The 21613-nt window shown below is 43.7% G+C and overlaps 1 protein-coding gene across 1 annotated transcript; it reads right to left on the reverse strand.

Annotated features, from left to right (window-relative positions):
* Nucleotides 1–19717: 19717 nt before the first annotated feature.
* On the reverse strand, nucleotides 19718–20839 carry PRMT6 (protein arginine methyltransferase 6). Its single transcript, XM_082264850.1, is given in 2 exon segments — nucleotides 19718–20464; nucleotides 20467–20839. Coding segments are annotated over 2 exon segments (1020 nt in total). The 5' UTR covers nucleotides 20753–20839; the 3' UTR covers nucleotides 19718–19730.
* Between the last annotated feature and the right edge of the window lie 774 nt (nucleotides 20840–21613).

The raw sequence follows: 21613 nt of genomic DNA on the forward strand, positions 1-21613 counted from the left end.
CATATACTTTATTTGCCTGCTGACGTTACATCATCAATGTTATCATGCATTCCGTCATGAATGTATTGCAGTGTAGATTGCATTTCATTACATTTTTTCCCAGCCTTAATGGCTGGGGAAACTGTCAATGTTGCTACAAGTCAGGTACAAGAAGGGGAAGAGAGTGGATATGTGTCCACTTGTCTCCCTCTCCTTAACCCGGAAGCACCCACTATGCCGGATGCCAAAGATGCGCAAGCAGCGCTTAGGATACATAGCAGGGGGAGGGGGTGCACTTTACTGGGGTGCAGTGTTGCCAACCTCCCAAAGTGAAAATTACTGAAAGGGCACCCAAAATATTCAAACAGCATCAATTTTTTACTGGCAAAAATCATGAAATTAACTGCCTGAGCCACATTTTTTATGGACACTTCAAAAAAGTACATAAAATGGCAGATTTCAGTGCAAATATCAATATTTAAGCTACATATTGTGCTAATCGCACATGTATAAAAATAAGATGATTTTAAATTTCATGGCATTAACACATTTCAAAAAAGTTGGGACAAGGCCATGTTTACCACTGTGTGTCATCCCCTCTTCTTTTTATAGCAAACGTCTGGGGACTGAGGAGACAAGTTGCTCAAGTTCAGGAATAGGAATGTTGTCCCATTCTTGTCTAATACAGGCTATCAGTTGCTTAACTGTCTTAGGTCTTCTTTGTCGCATCTTCCTCTTTCTTGATGATGTGCCAAATGTTTTCTATGGGTGAAAGATCTGGAATGCAGGCTGGCCATTTCGGTACCTGGATCCTTCTTCTACGCAGCTATGATGATGTTGTAATTGATACAGTATGTGGTCTGGCATTGTCATGTTGGAAAATACAAGGTCTTCCCTGAAATAGACGATGTCTGGATGGGAGCATATGTTGTTCTAGAACTTGGATATACTTTTCAGCATTGATGGTGCCTTTCCAGATGTGTAAGCTGCCCATGCCACACGCATTCATGCAACCCCATACCATCAGAGATGCAGGCTTCGGAACTGAGCACTGATAACTTGGGTTGTCCTTTTCCTCTTTAGTCCGGAGGACATGGCGTCCCAGTTTTCCAAAAAGAACTTCAAATTTTGATTAGTCTGACCAAAGAACAGTTTTTCACTTTGCCACAGTCCATTTTAAATGCGCCTTGGCCCAGAGAAAACACCTGCACTTCTGGATCATGTTTAGATAGGGCTTCTTTTTTGGACTATAGAGTTTTAGCCGGCAACGGCGAATGGCACGGTGGATTGTGTTCACCGACAATGTTTTCTGGGAGTATTCCTGAGCCCATGTGATGCAGTGCCATCTAAGGGCCCGAAGATCACGGGCATCCAATATGGTTTTCTGGCCTTGACCCTTACGCACAGAGATTGTTCCAGATTCTCTGAATCTTTGGATGATATTATGCACTGTAGATGATGATAACTTCAAACTCTTTGCAATTTTTCTCTCAGAAACACCTTTCTGATATTGCTCCACTATTTTTCGCCGCAGCATTGGGGGAATTGGTGATCCTCTGCCCATCTTGACTTCTGAGAGACACTGCAACCCTGAGAGGCTCTTTTTACACCCAATCGTGTTGCCAATTGATCTAATAAGTTGCAAATTGATCATCCAGCTGTTCCTTATATGTACATTTAACTTTCCTCTTATTGCTACCTGTCCCAACTTTTTTGGAATGTGTAGCTCTCATGAAATACAAAATGAGCCAATATTTGGCAAGACATTTCAAAATGTCTCACTTTCAACATTTCATATGTTATCTATATTATATTGCGAATAAAATATAAGTTGATGAGATTTGTAAATTAGTCCATTCCTTTTTTTACTCACAATTTGTACAGTGTCCCAAATTTTTTTGGAATTGGGTTGTATATTACCTGAAAGCTTGCAGTCCTTGCCCTTGTGTTTGTGCTCCAAGGTGCATCACTGCTAGAAGTCTAGCATGCATGACCTGGCTTGGCTGTCGACTTCCTGGCCCTCGATCCCGCATTGGCAGAAAATCCGGCATCGGCAGACTACCCGCTACTGGACTCTACCCTGGCTTGGATGGCTACCCACGTTTAGACTCGATCCCAGCTTGGATGACTACCAGCTTCTGGACTTGACCCCGGCTGTCCCTGATTTCTATCCTCACTCTTGCTGTGCGTTTTTTATTTTTCTTGCATCTTTGTGTGGTCTGGTTTGCTGGCCCCTGACAGAGAGATGGTCTTCCGAGAGAGTGTCTGGTCCTGCTAATCCTACTTGCAGTGAGGAACCCCAGTGTTTTCCATGCCCCTGATGTGTTTGGTATATAACAGCCTATATGATTGCTATAAATACATGGTCATATTCTTCCGGTAAGTAGGTCTATGTTCACAAGGGTGCTGAGTGCTCTCAGTAAACTGCTGGGATCTGATTCCTTTTTAACCAATATTTGGACACTATTGGACTTTTCCTATTGGATTCCACCAAATAAATGTTTTTTATTAACAAGGCACAGATTGCTATACATGCAATAATACAGCAGCAAAAAAGGAAGAAGTTATGCATCAATTATCAGCTATAGTCCAGGTTATATATATATATATACATACATACATACACGCACATATATATATATATATACATACATACATACATACATACACACACACACACACACATATATATATATATATATATATATATATATATATATATATATATATATACACACATACATACATATACACATATATATATATACATACACACATATATATATTATACACACACACACGCACACATACACCTTTTAAATCCTAAATTTTATTGTAAACATTGTTTTCACATAATCTAACTTTTTTATGTAAACAAAATGTTACTTTTGAAAAAGGATATCAAGCCTATGTCTTTCACATTCAGCTGGTTAAATTATTTTTTGTATTTTTGCTTACACTTTTGACCTCCTATTGCAGCAGTTTATTTGCCTAAATGTTGTTTTTATGCATAATAAAACAACATAAATACATTTGAAAGCCACCAAATTAACATTCCCTGCAAATAAACATTGAAATAACAATCAACTACTGAAATCATTGATCTTTTCACAGAAAATTAGTTTCAAATAAAAACGATGCTTTCAAAGCAAGATAGGAAACAGACATGCAGCAAATCGAATTGTATCTGAACATGAGTTTGGAGATAGAAAACAGACCAGGAAATAATATTATTACAAGCGGGTTATGTTACCTATCAGGTAAGGATGGATACATAAGCAGGACGGCAAGAGACATGTTGATCAATGCACTGCCATAACATTATAAGATTATGTTTTTAAAGTTGTAAAGTGCAATGGCAGTATAGCAATGGCAGTTACAACAATAGATTCTTACAATACCCTTGTTGGAACTTTGATTTCTATAACAACAGTGCAGAAATTGCAGTTGTAACAATTAATGCGTGACTGGTTCTCAAGATAGCAATAAGAATCAGAAAATTACCCAAGCATATAAAAAAAATACTGCTCATGACGGAACCGTAAATCAAAAAATTAAGTTATAATTCCATGTCTAAGCTAACATAAAGTATAATATAACTAGCTAAAAAATAAGGATTAAAGCAAAACTATTGGCAGATGTACTGTAGGAATGGAAATTAAATTGGAAGAGACATCTAAGTCCCCTCTCCCTCCTCCTACCTATTTTGTCAAACCTGTATAAAAAGTTGCGTGTACTTACCTATTTTTCAGCTCTGTTCTCCTCTGTGTCATTGAGCAGCAGTTGCAGGGGAGAGGAGGGAGCATTGACAACAGTTGGGTTATGGGAGATTATGGGTAATGTCAGGACTCCCAGAATTCCCTGAGTCCCGATGGCAGGATAACATGAGTGGATGAGAGTGGATTAAAAATAGGTAAGTCCCCCCCCCCTTTTTTGTTATTCTGCTTTTACTCCCTATTAACTCAAGGAATGCCCCGCTTTTGTATTCATTACTTGTTTTGAAATTGTTCACGACGACAATCTTGGAAAAAAAAAAAAAAATAGGTAAGTATGCACATCTTTTTTTATACAGTTTAGGCAAAATAGGTCGGGAAAGGGGTGCACAAACAATTTTAAGAATAGTTAAGACTTTGGCTTTTCTTCCACTTTGTAGCTCTGCGATAACACATCATTAAACATAGTTTTAAATGCAGACAGTAAAAGTACCTGAATTTGACATAGTATCAGCCTCTTGTACTTTAGAACTGGAGTATTAGAATAAGGAGCAGCACAAAGAGCAAAACAGCTCATGTGCTGGTGGTGAGAAGCAAGCCAATAGGAGGAGAAAGCAGAATGTCAGAGGGAGATGAGCTCATCATTGTGCTGCTTTTCCTTTCACTGTCTGGTCCCAGGCTGGCGTGGGTGCAGGACGACCTGAGCTCAAAGAAAATGAGGTGTATGATGCTGACCATCAGGCAAGGGAAATCTCTGAATTGAAGGTGAATATTGCAGCATAAAATTTTTTGTTATATTATATTGTAGCACTGCCCACTAGAGGACTGCTGGAAATAACACTTTCTGGATTCCCCTGGGTTACCCATAGCAATTGGTTGCAGAAACTTATCACTAAGTTCTTGGCTCAGTCAATAATCAGTCCAGGGGATGTTGTTTTGTAGTTTTATTTAGAACTTGGATAGGAGAAGTGATGAGTGGGATACTCCAACTAATAACTATTGACAGTGTTGAGGACAACTGGCTTTAGAATGTGGCAAGGCTGCTTCTTCACTCTGCCACTGAAGTGAAGATATTTCAAGTGTTCTTGCTTGCAATTCTCTTCAGGGTTCTAAACTTGGCACCCACTTTCTCTCTCACTGTGTGTGCTGACTTCCGTCCACTGACTCTATCCTCTGGAGTGGTTCCATTCCTGGGCAGACCACTCTTAGGTGAATCCACTTAACAGTGGTATATTGCAGAGTCCTCAACCAGGGGAAGGGTAGTGGAAATAGGGCTTGAACCCAAACAGTAACTGAACTCAGACTGTGCTGCATATTTCACAGTCATCAACTTATACTAGCCAGCCTTAACAGGATTTCACAGTCTGTCTCTAACAGTAGTAGTCTGGATGGGGAACCTGCACAACTTTCTACCCAGTCTATATAGATAGCCCGCCCATGATTCCAGTTTGCCTTCACTGACTGGAAGGTCTTCCACAACTCTGGTTGGACTGGTAGCGGTGGGGTTTCGGGATAAAGAGAAAATCCCACACAGCCTCGTCACACCAAGCCTCTCTTCTGGCCTCAATCTCCTGCATAACCTCCCGTGGAGAATAGGGGTAATCATATCCATATTCCAAGGCCACCTTCCGTTACATCAGCTTTGCATTCTGGAGAATCTGGGGGGGGTGGTCGATTTCATCTCCCAGGTGGGGAATACAGGGTCTCCACCTTTTTGATGAGGGAGGTATAGGCTTCATTTTGATCCCGAGCCTGGGCAAAGATCCGAGGTGGGGATAAATCTGGGACCCGGTTAGAGTAGGCTACACAGATTCTTGGTGCACTGTCCACGCACCACAGAATCCCTAGTCTCCTCATCAGGGGTGCCTAAACTTGCTGGACTGCTTCGGTCATCTGACCCCCAGTCCAACTCGGTCTCTTCTTCCAACTTCCAGACATCCAATCCCTCCTCCAAGAATCCATAACGATGCTGGAAACTGGGAGACCCCACATCAATCACCCTGGCCTCTTTCTCGCTGCTCACACTTGCAGCCCCAGTCATCGCTGGCCATCTACTCCCCTCTGCCTTGATTGGAGCAAATCTGGTTTCTGCCACTGCAGCTTTCTGTACAACAGGTGGCCGCTCCCCGGCCCGCACTACCTGCATGCACACAGACTCGGAAATTTGGGTTTCCCTCATAGAGCCCAGTTCCATTAACACTAAGCACAGCTCTTCCTCTACCCAAAAAGAGTCCCGTTTCCGCAGCTGACGGCATGAGTGACCACGGTGTTCCCATATCACACTCAGTCTTCTGGGCCGACCTTCACTCCTCTCTGCCCGCAGCAGCAGATTGCCGCAGTGTCCGCATTGGCCCCACACTTGCATCCGCATGGTAACACTCAGACACTGACTACATACCAGGCCCAAGTGCTTCACGCCTCCTCCAGTGCAGAACGCCAATCCTCCATCGGGCACCATCCACACTCCTTTATCCCACAGGGTCGATATCTGCTTTCTGATCTGCTCCACAGGTTCTCTGCCAACACTTGGGATAGCCTCCGTGCTCCGGCTTACTCCTCCACACACGTGTCTCCCTCTCATCCCCACCCGAAAGTGGAAGTGATTTATGGGCTTCCTTCCTCTCCCTGTATTGGCTGTGCATGAGCAGTGTCTCTGCCCACAACTCCAGATTGGCGGTGACTCCTCCCGCTAGGCAGATTTCTCCAGCGTGCTCTTTCCCACACGGTACAGTAACCTTTTCAATGCCGCCCCATCTCAGCTCAGCTAGCATGAAAGTCACTGTAGGGTGAATCGTGCTCTTCAATCCGCACGCATCCGCCACCCTTGCTTGTACTCAGCTGCACCTCCATGTCTCCAGGCCAGCTGACCCTCTTTGCTATTCAGTAGAATTGTCCGGCTGTCAGGTATTGCATGGCTGACATTTCTCTTCATAGCACTTGTACAGGCAATACTCGCTATACTGTCTTGGAAAAGTGTCCCGCTGTCATTGTTTGCACGGTCAACATTTTTTTTTCACAGCATCCTCCGTTTTAATATCTTGGAAAAGTGTCCCGCTGTCATTGTTTGCACGGTCAACATTTTTCTGTATAGTACTTGCACAAACATGGCCCCTGACACACCGATCCATGTGCTTTGGGCCCTCATGTTCTCCGTCCACGCTTGCACCATTTACTGTTAAGTAGACACAGTCCTTTTTCACAGCATGATGCAACTCTCTCTCCTCAACTCTCCTGCACATTGCTTGAGAGAACAAATTACAGTCCCGATCAAAGTCTATCCATTGCCACTGGCAACCATCACTATGAACTTGACTCTTCAATCCACTCTCGCTGTCTCTCCCTGTCTCCTGTAGAGCACTCTCCTCTTTGGCGCTCCAGCACATTTCTTGAAGAAGAATGACGGTTTTAGACAGAATTTTCCGTCCGTTGCCATTAGCAACCATTCCGGTAACCCAGGGCGATATCCCGGATGAGCCCCCAAATGTAGCACTGCCCCCTAGAGGACTGCTGGAAATAACACTTTCTGGATTCCCCTGGGTTACCCATAGCAATTGGTAGAAGAAACTTAATACTTTAAGTTCTTGGCTCAGTCAATAATCAGTCCAGGGGATGTTGTTTTGTAGTTTTATTTAGAACTTGGATAGGAGAAGGGATGAGTGGGTTACTCCAACTAATAACTATTGACAGTGTTGGGGACAACTGGCTTTAGAATGCGGCAAGGCCGCTGCTTCACTCTGCCACTGAAGTGAAGATATTTCAAGTTTTCATGCTTGCAATTATCTTCAGGATTCTAAACTCGGCACCCCCTTTCTCTCTCACTGTGTATGCTGACACCTGTCCACTGGCTCTATCCTCTGAAGTGGTTCCCTTCCTGGGCAGAGTCCTCTGTACTCAAGGACACGGTTTTTCCAGAGTCACCATTGCCTCCAACTCCATCAGTCAGCTTTCCTGGACCTCTAGATTCAGCCACACACTCTAGTTCACCAGGCCAGCTGCCTGTGACCACCATCCACAGCTACAGAAGAGGAGACAGCTGTCAACCTCCTTCCGGGACCTGGCTTCCTGCCCAAAGACCCCATGCCTCATATGCTCCTGGCTTTTATACCCTAGCCCATGATGCACCACTCTCTGTGCCAAACCCATGGGACAGTATCAAAGCCTGTGTGTCGTTGGCTGGGTTTCCTCCACTGTCCAATGTACCTCTCATTTGGATACAGTGGGGACACTCCCTCAGCCCATATGAATCACACATGGAACAGGCCTAACTAGTAGATGCAGCTCCCTGATAAGCAGAGAGCTCAAATACTTTACCTACTGCTTTCCTGTTAAGCAGAGAAAGCTAAAAACTATACTTGCTATCTAGCACTTGACTAGGAGAGTGCTACATTATTTTAATGGGCTATTCATTTTTATCTTGATACTTTGGTTGGAGTTCTGCTTACTTATTCTGTCCGAACAAGAAAGATGTTACTCAGTCTCTGCTTCCTGGCTAGCTACAGGCCAGTGAGAGAGTGACACCTATCAGTAATGAGGTTGCTTCACGTTGTAATTCTACTACAAGAAACATGTTACCCATTTGGTCGTATTCATCTGATCATGAAGTTAAGCACTCAAAAACGCCTAATCTAAAACGCTGCCTCTAGATACATACAGCATATAGTTTTGTACTCATCCAAACACAGCATTATAGGAATCAATATGGCGAAGGAGTATTCCTCTTTTTTTGGCTGGGGTATTTGCAGTGTATATTTTGGTGAATTGTTTATCAGAGCACGGGGGAGAAAAGGAGGCATGAAAGTAAGTCTCTTGAGCGCAAAGTATATCACAACGCATTTCTCTTGCTAGTTTCCACGAGGAGGCTCTCTTGGCAGGGTGGTTTAGCCCATTAGCGTTAATGGATACTAGTGTGATCATCATGATCCCCAATGTAGTAGGTGGCACAGACAGTCGTAGAGATTATCAGGTGAGTAGGATGAACTGAGTGGGGAGGTTAAGACCGAGGGTGTAAGCGTAATTCGTGTAGTATGCGGTCAGAAATAGCAAGGTTTTTGTTGCCTTCTGAGCACCAAAGACGTGAAGTAGATAGGACTGTGGCAAAGTATCAGTCAGAGAGCAACAGGAAGGGTAAACAGAGGAGTATCCTCTGAAGGCACAACCAGTGCAAGGACAGGTGTGGGGTAAAAAGTCTATACGGCCGTAGAACAACTGTAGGGAGAATGGGCATAGTAGCTGAGAAGCTCCACTGGGTGTGTTCATCTAGTGTGAGGGTAGCGGTTGTTGCGTTGTGGCATAGGAGGTTTTTGGGATGATTGACCATAACCCCCTTTGTGGGACGCCAGGGAGTCCAGGACAGGTATTATCCCCCAGGTGTGTAAGCACTGGAGGCCTTCCTCAGCCGAGGAGACGAGGTGTTTAACACTTTGGTAAGTGATCAAAAGCTTAGCCGGGTTGATCTATTGGTAAATGATCTTATGGTTGCGGAGTGCCTTTGTAATATTATTCATTTGTCTGCGTTTTTGCAGGGAGGTCTGTGTAGATCTGCAGGTGAGCATATGGCTCAGGTAGGGGGCCCAGGGCTCTTGCCTTTTGCATCAGCTGGTTTTTGACATGAAAGAAATGTATACAAAGGATAACATCTCTAGGGATTGTGTCAGGTAAATGTGATGGCTTAGGGAGCCTATGGATTCTATCAATCACTAATTCAATATTTTTGAGCTCCGGTAGCAGGGCTTTTATTAGGTTTTTGACATATGCTGATAAATCTTGGGGTTGAACTTCCTCTGTCCCCTTATCGTTATATTGTTGCGACGAGATCTGTCCTCCAGATCAGCAATCTGATCTCTAATCCATATGTGGTCTTGGACATGGTCAGATTGGGAGTCAGTGACTTCATGTACAGCTTGAGCACAGGCATCCATCTTAGATTCCACCTGTGTGATTCTGTCATTCATGTGAGTGAGCCCCTGTTTAATTTGTGTCATGAAAGACAGCATATCAGATTGCAGTGTGTGTCTCAGGGAAAGCATCATGTCCTTCAGGGCAGTGTCCATAATTGGTTGATTTGCTGTCGGGTATGATGCAATAGAGTCAGGCTGTGGAACGTTAGGTCTTGTCATGCTTTGTGTCAGGCTCACCTCATGAGTGCCAGGCAGCGGGGGATCTATTCTCATCCTAGCCTTAGCAGGGCTCCTGGAGGTCGGGGTGAGTGGGGATGACTCTCCATCCTCCGCTGGGTCTGGTGTCATCTCTATGGAAGCCTCCAGGCCGGGGGATGCCGCCTCAGAATGGGAGGTCTCATACTGGATGTAGCTGCTTTGTAAGGCCGCAGCGCCGGCACCATCTTGGCCGCGGGTTGAAACAGGTATGCGGTCATCTTCTGTGTCAGTCTTCCTCCTGCTTCACCGACATACTGCTGGGTGACTGGGGGAGCCGATGGGTCACTTCTGAGGAGCGCTGATCAGTGGAGCTGCAGTAAAAGCCGATTGTGCCCGTTCTATTCTACAGAGCCTCAGAGCAGAGCGTCCATCTCTGTCTCCAGCCGGCCACGCCCCCCTATAGGAATCAATATGAACAAACACACAGCTGTGTCTACGAATGAAAATGATTGCCGCTTTTAACGGCGTACAAAAAGTAAGCCATGGCAGCCTCCGAAATTTTACATCAGTAAGCAGGTAAACATACGTAAAGATATGTAAACACACGCATGCATACATGAATAAAGCTACATGTACTCATCTAAATGCTGTATTTAATGCAAGATCTTCTGTGTAATTCTGTATTATGTACAGAAAATACTCATATGCTTGTGTGAATGAAGCCTGAGGCTGGGTTCACACTTAAATGGGATGGGACTCACAGCAGGGGTCCAGTGTGTCCCTGTTCTCCATTTCAGGCCTGAATTTTTGCCTGAATTCGGACCTGAAACAGAGCCAAAAACGCAGAGGGCCCTTGTGCAATCCATTCCGCAGCCGCCATGGAGATGTGTGAATTGACTCCATTAAGAGCACACTCTCCTGCCATGCAAATTGGATACGGGGAAACCCAAATTCTAATTCACACTAGTGTGAACCCATCCTTACACTAGATCTTGAAGTGGTTGTAAACCACTCAGACATGAAATATGAACAAAGCATGTCCCTCTATATTGTGTACTTGTCTCAATTAAGAATAGTAAGTGTCATTTCTGTCTGCTGCTTTGTTCCTCTGCTATCTGTATGATTCACTTCTGTTTTCCTGACACCAACAGAAAAATAGTGACAGGAGAGGGATCTCCAGCTGATTGACAGCCTCAGCTCTGTTCCTGTGTGCTGTATAAAGAGGGTATGTGTCCCTTCAGCTCTCCTTACTGAGCTCTGTGGTGTGTTATTACAGCGCTCTGCTCCCTTTTTTCTAGCAGCTCATACAAGCTTTATCAACTCCGGACTTTGAAGGGATGTAGAGAAGAGAAAACTGCAGTTAAACATTTACAAATTATATAGGAGGATTTGTTTAATCTGGGTGTAGCACCTGAGGCCAGTCACTTCACTGGGTATACAGTATGTAAGGGTTTACAGTCTACTTTAAAGTAGAATTGTGGCCAGGCTATGGACAATCTAATGATTACATTTTCTTAGCAGTAAAACTTAAATGCAAGACCCCACCTCACATACTAGTGTAGAAGCACAATAGTATTATACAGTACATGTACTGTGCGAGCAGAGTACATGTGTAGTATGTGGCAGGATGAGCAGCAGTACATTCAGAGTCATGTGACCAGAAGCAGACCAAACACACAGCTCTTCCCGTGTCACCCTTGGTCTCTCCTCCTCTTTCTGTACAGGCCTGACTTTCTGCTAAAGATTTGACAAAGGGGTGTACCCCCAAACAGGTTATCCTGGCAACTAGCGTGATTCTCTGGTGTGTCCCAGTCTGAGTGTCCACCACCACAGACTTCCCGGTTTTGGCTACTTCATCGGATGTGGATCCACCCGCCTCCTTGCAGCGGCCAGCGAGAAGGTTTCAACATGGATTCTTATCGGTAACCCAGTTCCCCAGAATATCCTGCATGCCTGTGGTATGGGGTTGGTCATCAACTGGTAACCACCGTTCATCTCATTTGTTTTTAATTGTGTGTGCAATAAACCAAGACTGTTTCAATAGATAGACTGTCCTTTGTGTTTCTGGGCTTTTGATATCACTGCTAGTAATCCCTTTGAGGTCTTATCATATTGTGCATATATGACACCCACATGTAATTTCAGGAGCGCCTTGTCAGTGTTATGTTCTCATGTAAAGCCTAGCATACACGCAACGATTATCGGCCGACTGATCGTCCGTCTTTTGTCCAGAGTTGTGTTTTGTTGGTTGGAATGTGCCTAGACTGCACACGAATTTTCTCGCCCGACAAAATTCTACTTCAGAAGTGATGCCATGTGTTGGTTTTCTTTCTTTGTGTTCTTTCTTCTCTGAGCATGCCATCGGCCGTGTTTGGACGGCGGACAAAAATTTTATAGCCTACACACCAGATTTTTTTTTGGCCGAAAAGTCAGAGTCGGTTGTGGGAAGCATCATACTAACAAGCTGAAAATCGGCCGATCGGACGTTGGCCGAAAATTCCCTGCCGAATTTTGACGCGTGTGTACGAGGATTCAGTCTAGCGTCTTACAACACTGTTGTTTGGTTTCTCCTAATCCTGCCTGCCCTCCCATTACTTCCTAAAATTCTTACTCTTCCTTCTCCTTGCCCTTCCCTTCAGGTGACCCACTCTCCCCTGTCCCGCTAGTGCCCAGCTCTCGACTGTTTCTTGCCTGCCTCAGCTCATTCTCCTTTTTATGCTAATTGGTCACTTCCATCATAAGGGAGAGCATGCCCGCACCAAGTCAAACCACCTTAATGGAGTTGACAGCAGGGGCTTGCACCTCAACACCCAACATTTTTGGTTCTGCTGTATTTTTTTTATGAACAACAATGAGAAAGTTTGAGTAAAAAAAAGGCCTTAAATGGCAGGGTTATTTAACCACACTTAGGCTCCATGTACACGGGACGTTGTTAAAAGTCCCTTTGAATGCTGGAATTTTTAGGACGTTTGAAACGTCCGTTCAGTCGCGTTTGTACCCGCGTTTAGCGGGCGTTTAGCAGCGTTTGCGGGCGTTTGCGTTTAGAAGCGTTCCTAGAGGTCATAAAAATGATTCCCCTTTAAAATGAAAAAATGCGAACGCTAAACGCGGGTCATCGCGTTCAGACGCGTTCGGACGCGTTCGGACGCGTTCAGACGCGTTCGGACGCGTTTGTGCGTTTGAAACGCCGGGAAACACACGTTCGAACGCAAATAATTGCGTTCTAAAAACAGTCCCTGAACGCAACTGCCTGCAAATGACTGTAAACGACCCTGTGTACATGGACAGATAAGATAAAATGTAGATGGGTTCAGGGGCTTCTGAAAAAAACGCCCAACTGCTCCTAAACGGCCATTTCCAGCGTCCCGTGTACATGGAGCCTAAATGTTTACTTACCAGATCACATGCTCTTGCTTCTGATCAGGCAGATCTGAAAGCTGCTAGCAGCAGAAAGCCACTACACGGAGGCTGCTAAAAGCAAGGAGGCCCTACATGCAAGCTAATAGAAGCAGACAGTTCCTACAGGCAGCAACTACACACAAGTTGCAGGCAGGCAAGCAAGCAAGCTCTATACATGAACTGCTGGAAGCGGGCAGCCCCCCCCCCCCCCCCACACAAAATGTTGTAAACAGGCAGTCCCTAACTACAAGCTGCTAGAAGAAAGCAGCAGCACTTACACTTAAGCTGCTGGAAGAAGGTAGCCCCAACACACAAGCAGCTAAAATCAGGAGGGCCCTACACGCAAGATGCTAGAAGTAGGAAGCCCTTGGACTCTGGCTAGAAATCTGAAAAGAACAATACACAAGAGGAATACATAATACATTAATATATTAATATAATATATACTTAGACTAATATATACATTAATAGATGAATTAATATAATAGAATTATATATTAGCGAAGTTACTTAGCGTCCCTATATATATTAAATGTGCTAACATGTTTTAAAAATATTCTTTAGGCCCTGTTTACATGGGATGATTAGGCTCGTGCCCTGTGCAGGACTATCTGTAATCTTTTCCTGTCAAGGGGATGCTCAGATGTTGTGTGCGTTCCCATGCTGGTATCTCACTGATGTCTATTGAAACACGCAGCTGCACGAACACAGCTGCTGAGTCCTAATACCCTGTGTGTGGCCAGGGACAGGCATCCTCATGTCATATCGGGATCAGGGCTGGTGCAAGGATTTTTGACACCCTAGGCACCCACTTTGCCCTGCCCATGTATACCCCACCTTGGTAATGACTGCTACCAATTTGGCCTAAATAGAAGAATAGGCCCTGGCAGGATTACATCACCCTCCCATATGGAGCAATGTATGGATAGACACCCTATACCAGTGCAAGGGGGGAGGAATAAGGGGGGGGGGGAGAAGAGGAGTGGGAAGGGGGAGAGGAGGAGGGGGAAGGAGGGAAAAAAGGGGAGAGAGGAAGGGGGAGGGGTACCCTTACATCCAGGCCATGTGCTCGGAACAATGACATCACACATGTGAGCAGTCTGAGGACAGATCAGTCTATACAGAAAAACAATTTCAGTGTTCTTCACTCACCTGGGCTCTGCTCCGCATCCGATGACTCTGCCAGGCATGAACCCTGCCTTGGTGCCTCTAGGCTCCAGCTGTCACCCAACAGCCACCGACCCCTGAGCGCCCACTACTCCGATCGGCTATAGCACACTGCCGCTGTACAGGACAAGCCAGCCAGGAGACAAAAAGGTAGAGTTGGCTCTACTGGGACAATCACTCAGAGAGGCAGACAGGTCACTGATGATAGAGGGACACAGCAGCAGGTGATATTTTCTGTTCTGTCGGGAGACTCGGGACATGTCCTCCAGTGCAGTGCTGCGCCTCTAATGACACTATCGGTCAAATGGAACGGCTGCCTGAGAGTTAGTTACATGCTACAGAGCAGAAGCATTCCTGCACCACACCGAAAACGTACATAGCATGGAGACCAGCGGGAGGCAGAGAGTAGGGAAACCAGTGACCAGGAACCCTAGGCGGCAGTGCGCCCTAGGTGGCTGCCTAGTTTGCCTAGTGGTAGCACCATCCCTGATTGGGATACAGTGGCTGTTTCCTTACATCCTAAAGTCCCAATTGAAAACAATAGGATGCTGCCATGGGGATGCATGCAACACCTGTGCACTGTCATGCCTGGAAACGTGGCATGCACAGGTCATGGACCTAATCATCCTATATGAATGTGGCCTTAAAGTGAAACTCCAGACAATACTTTTTTTTTTTTTTTTTTTTAAGTGTAGGTTCCCCTGGAAACAACCTCTATCTTTAACTTCTTATTCCTCATCAAAGTTAGGCATAGATAAACAGATTTGGGATGCAACCATACTGTCTAGCCTGCACAGAAAAGAGCATTATATAGATTTTCAAGCATAAGCCGGGTACACACTATTCATTTTTTCCCTTCAACCCAGCGGGTTAAATGAAAAAAAAAAAAAAAAAAGTCAGCTCTGGTCGGAGACACTGTACTAACTATCCAAAGTTAGTACAACAATCTCCCCTGCCAAGCTGTTGTGTTCTAACAGGGGGACGCCCCCCGCCAGAACACTCCGATCAGCGCCCTTTGCCATTGGCAGGAGCCAGTCAGCTGCTGGTTTTCCAGCATGCTTCTCAGACAGAAGCCAGCCAAATGACCAGCTTCTGTCAGACCGAGTGCCTTAAACATTAGCCGAATGTCAGACGTTTTTTATTATTCCAGTCAATGTCGGCTGGCATTCAGCCCTTGTGTGCAGGGTTTTAGTGTAATTGCCCCAGTTTATAATCCTGGAGCATGTGCTAAGATAAATATTGATAAAACTATTTTGTTCTATGGCCAGCATAGTAGCTTAATGGATGGTACTTCTGTCTTACTGACACCCGTGCTTCATATCCAGGTCAGTACACCATCTGCATGTTCTTCCTATGCTGGTGGATCAAGTGGCTTTTGTCCAAACTGTCCCCCCTATATGTATGTAATTTAGGTGTAACTGTAGATTATAAGCTCCTTGAGAGTAGGGACTGATTTTAATGTACAGTGTATAAAGCACTGTATAAATATTTTTTGTTTGATAAATGTTCATTCAATTTTCTCATGTGCGGTCAAATCGATGTTCATTTTCGACTATAGTGATGAGCAAATTTGAAGGAGCAGGATGGAAAATGTTTCTCAAACATATCAGTTTCTGGCATTCCACCCCAATGGATGCATAACCACTAAGCTCTCCACTGGCTCAGACTTCTCTTGGCTTCTTCCAATTGTTGATCCAATATGATATCCTCTACAGAGATAATTGGTGATATACGATATATCTAAACTTTAGGTTGACCTTTGATTAGTTGGGACCTCTCCAGATCCAATGGGCAGAAAATGACAGCTGTTGTATGAAGATATTGTTTACTATATGTTTATTGTTGCAAAAGCTTGTCATCAAATACTTTCCTGAAGAAACGGGCTGTTGACCCAAGAAACGCACCTGTGCCTAATGAAATTTATGGTGAGACAGACCATAATCTAAATGCCCCGTACACACACAATAAGAAAATCGGAAGCAAAATTTCGTCCCATGAACAAGCTGCCGATTTTCGGATCGTTAGTATGGTGCTTTAGACAGCCGATTATATGGATTTTCGTACGACAAACACTGGATGTGCAGGCTATAACATTTTTATCATACGTGAACACAACGTCCGATTTTCCTTTGAATTAGTACAGTTGGTCCGAAAAAAAATCATAAGAGCAAGACTAGGCATGCTTAGAAACTAAAGAATACATACAAAACAATTCAACACATGACATCACTTCTGAAGTTGAATTCTGTCGTACGAGAATTTTCGTATGAAAGTAACCTCTTCACTTTCCATATGAGACTAGCATACAACAAAAAACTAAAGAAAATGTGTCCGATAATCTGATCATGTGTACGAGGCACATGTATATGACTTTTGTTCAGCAAAGTCAATTTATCCAAAATCGAGTGTTAAAAGCAAAAGAAATTCTGAAGTATTTTCGAACAACATTCGCCACATCTTAAGCTGGATACACACTATACAATTGTCTTTAGATTTGCCATAACCATATAATATGAGGCCAAACCTAAACACTTTCAATTTGTATGCAATCAGACAGGCCCTTGCACTACATAGTTGAAGGTAAATTTAAAGGAAATCTAACAACAAAAGTTGTATAGTGTGTATCCAGCCTTAATCCTCGTAAACACGATCAGATTATCGGATGATTTTTCGTTCGTTTTTTGCTGCATGCTAGTCTCATGTGGAAAGTGAAGAGGTTACTTTCATACGAAAAGTCTCGTACGACAGAATTCTACTTCAGAAGTGATGTCATGTGTTGAATTGTTTTGTATGTATTCTTTTGTTTCTGAGCATGCCTAGTCTTGCTCTTATGATTTTTTTTTTTGGACGAAAACTGTACTAATTAAACAAAAATCAGATGTTTTTAAGCCTGCGCATACAGTTTTTGTCGTACGAAAATCCATATAATCGGCTGTCTAAAGCACTATACTAACGATCCGAAAATCGGCAGATCGTTCATCGGAACTGTACTAATTAAAGGAAAATCGGACATTGTGTTCATGTACGATAAAAATGTTTGAGCCTGCACATCCAGTTTTTGTCGTCCGCAAAATTCGTAATCGGCTGTTGAAAGCACCATACTAACAATCCGAAAATCGGCAGATCGTTCGTCGGACTAAATTTTACTTCCGATTTTCGTATCGTGTATTCGGGCTTTTAGCATATACTGAGAATTTTCATACGAGTGTTTGTATTCAAGTCAAAACCTTTTTTTTTTGGCTCAACTACAAGAAATTCACAAATTAAGCATTCATTAATACATAATTCAAAATAGCTGCTCTAGGTTGACTTAAAAAGAAACACCATGCGAGAGAGGTTCAAGGGTGCCAGCACAGCCCATCTGTAGATGCACATTCAAAGAAAAGTTCTGGAATTGTTGCACTCCTCCAAATCCTTTATTGTATATCATAAAAACATCACAGACACCATGGGGATATCACAGATGGAACATTTGACACACTAGTAGCAGCGTTTCCTCAACCTCCTGTGTCATAGGAAGAATGACAAATATATGTAGGCGGCACAGGTGCAGGCACTTGATTCATTAACGTCTGCCTCTAGCTAAACACAGCAACTCCTCTCACATACAATCAAATCTTGTGTGCTGCCATACACCATGCAATCTTTTTATTTAAAAAAAACATGAGATCATTAAAAGAATTTGGTCGTTCGTGTCAAACCCATGACCCCAAAGATAGAAAGCAGCCCACACCACCAGATTACACATGTAAATGGCATGAAAAAAACAGCTCTTATTGTGTGATTTAGGGATGAATGGAGAAATGAAACACATAATGAAAAACAAATGTATGATATGCAATAAAAGGTTTTGAGGAGTGCAGCGATTCCAGAACTTTTCTTTGATATTCATTAATACATCATTAAATGTATTTAACTTGGTCTCAGCCTTTTCCAGTCCATGTGCATCAGAATTCAGACTGAGGGAAAAGCAAAACATAGAGTAGTAGTGATTGTGCTGCAGTGCAAGGAGCATGGAAGCATGCTGATAGGAGGAGAGACCAGAGTGACAGTGAGGCGAGTTTATCAATCTGCTTCTTCACCTTTCAGTCTAGTTACATGGTGGGGAGGAGACTTGTAAAAGCTGGTAAAGCACACCAAAAGTCCTATATGCTGCATCTTTGGTACACTTACAAAATGCACCAATAACACATAATCTAATAGAGGTCTATGAGAAAACCCAAATGAAAACCACAGGTATGTTGTGCTACATCCAGCCAATTTGCTGCAAGGCAATGTGAAACTGTCTATTGCCGGCTTTAGACTGATCATATATTATACAATTTCATAGTACATTATTTCTTTAGCTTTACCAAAAAAAATTTAATATGAAGTCAAACCTAAACACTTTCAATTCAACTGCAATCAGGCAGGCCCTTGCACTACATAGTTGAAGGTAAATCTACCCTGCTCCTGAAATAGTGCCTGGGGGGGGCTCCGACCGGCTAGGTCAGTGATGACGAACCTTGGCGCCCCCAAATGTTTTGAAACTTAATTTCCCATGATGCTCAACTACACTGCAGCGTGCATGAGCATCATGGGAAATGTAGTTCCAAAACATCTGGGGTGCCAAGGTTCGTCATCACTGGCCTAGGTGAGCGGAAACAGTTCTTAACCCCTCCTGCAAACTTCTGGGACATGTGACAGGTCCCAGAAGACTGGGGGACCATTCACGGTGTGCAGCACCTCTTGCGCATGTACATTGAGCACCCGGCTGTGAAGCCACAAGCTGTCATAGCTGGGTGCTCATAGTAAAGGTACTGGCGCCGGGAAGAGAAGACACAGAGTAAAAATGGCTGCGCCGACCATAGCATTGGACAGGTGAGCATCTGTTTGTTAAAAGTCAGCAGCTACAGTTTTTAAGCTCCTTTTTAAGATTAAGATTTATCCACACTTCTTGTCCTGTGACCACCAGGCAGGAAATGAGGAAAAATCTCCCCATCTGGGACACACAGTAACAAAAATCTGCTAGAACTTCCAGAAGAATCCAATACTTAAAGCTTAAAAAAGTGTTGATCTTGGGTCAAGTGGGTAGGTGATATAACCTCTGATTTTTATTTTTTTCTGTGTCTGTGGGGTTTTCACTTACTTCCTGCCCTCATGGCCACAGAATGAGTAAGGGGAATTTTACTACTGGGGACACAGATATAAATAAAAAAAATATTGTTTCTAACCCTTCCTTACTATACATAAAAAAAAAAAAAAAAAAACACGTTTGCTTAGGTTTCATTTCACGTTAAAGCAGTATTATTTTTTTAAAAAGAACATTTGTTTAGAATGTATTTTTATTAGTAGAAAACAAAGTTTGCAACCACATGTTATTTTCCCCACACAGCTATCAATTTCCCATCTGAAAGTTCCTTGTCTTACGGGCACCTCCACCTATAGAATAGGTGATAGATACACACAAGTGTCTTGCGTTGTTTTCAGAAGGTGACATACGGATGTCCCCAGAAACCTCTGTATCCTGCTCTACATGTACCTCTTCCTCCAGGTACAGCGCCGTTTGTTTCCAGTGCGTCTCTTGACCATAAGGAGATGTGGATAACGTAAGTCCTTTCTCTCCAGGGAAATTGACAGAAAACCAGACAGCGAATCCATGCATCAAGGAAGAACCATAGCAGCAGAACCTGAAGGAACCTGTGACGTTAGCAATGTCATCCTGCGTGACAGTGGCAAGGTTCAAAGTGGCAAACTTCACAGGATGGGAGAGCACATTTTCCGGATATATCGGGCACACAAGCATATCTCGACTCATGATGCACTTACGTGCAAACGTTTCCATGCAGGTCATGTCAACTCCATACACGTCCTTCATTCCGCTCCAAAAGTCCAACCGCTCCTCCACGGCAGTATCATTAATAGGAGCAATGAAGAGATCCGCGTGCGATGGGTATATCAGACCACCAGGTTTAAGCCATTTATCACGGGCATATAACACAGAGCTTAGCATCGATTCATACATAAGACTGTACCCCATCCATTCGCTGACAATAACATCTACTTCACCTGGTATATTGGCAGTTTCCACCGGGCTGCAGATGACTTCTATTTTACCCTCCATTCCATTTTTTTTACGACGTCGCACGCCAGTTGGGACACAGTGCTGGCTTCCACTGCGTAGACTTTACTTGCGCCCGCCTGCGCACAAAATATACTAAGGATACCTGTGCCAGCACCAACGTCCAGCACGGTTTTGCCTAAGAGACAGTCTTGGCTGCGAAATATGGCTGTCTTGTATGCATTTGTGCGTACGGTGTCTGCGAGCATTTCTTCATGAACTGTGATGTCTGAATAACACTGGAAGTACTCACTGTCCTGCTCAGTTCTGTCAAGTTTTCTTTTCTTCAGGAACGCCATGCTTAGATCCTTCCTGCACGCTGTGCCAGTCCTCGCAGTGGTGAGCCAGGCAGACCTAACAGCAATGTCTATTGGCTCAGGCAGAGACAATGTGATTGGATAGTGAGTTCTTCCTGTCTGTTGCCAGTTCAGCTCCTCCTCTATCCCCTGTTTTGGTTTCACTTTGTTTTATCACCATCAGCTGCCAGGCTCCTCTTTTGTCTTTATTTTACGCTGTGTCTCATTCCTCCACTCTGCACACTATTGTGTCTGAGCGTGCTTGCTTTTTATGTAAGCTGTGACACACAAAAGCACCATTCTTCCAAAGTCTATAGTATCGTTAGCTGTGCAAGCAGCTTTCCCCGTCTGGAGAGCGTAAGTAATAGATATGCTGCAGGACAAGTCTGAAAAGACTTCAGCATGAAAGGTTAAAGCTCTACCCCTACACGACGGAAGGTAAAACAAATCTTAATGCCAGAGTTTTGAAACATTGGCAAGTGATAGATAGAAGAATGATGGCAGAAAAAAGACCAAGTGGTTCATCGAGTCTGCTATTGTTATATACAGGCAGTCCCGGGGTTACAAACAAGATAGGGACTGTAGGTTTGTTCTTAAGTTGAATTTGTTTGTAAGTCAGAACATTTTTTAAGTGTAGCTCAAGCCAAAAAAATAATTTTTAAGTTTTTTTGGATAGCATAGGGAAGGGTTAACACCCCTGTAACATTTATTTTGCTGTCTGTGCCCCTGTTCAGAAGATTTCACTTCACTTTCTGTCTCTATGATAATTCAATTTTGAAAATTTTGAGTTGTTAGGGAATCAAGGATTGGTGATAAAGCTTCAGTGGAGACATCTTTTTCCCATGAGGACTCTTACAGGAGTGA

This window comes from Pelophylax lessonae, assembly GCF_965119305.1.
Source record: "Pelophylax lessonae genome assembly, chromosome: 8".
NCBI classification, from domain to species: Eukaryota; Metazoa; Chordata; class Amphibia; order Anura; family Ranidae; genus Pelophylax; species Pelophylax lessonae.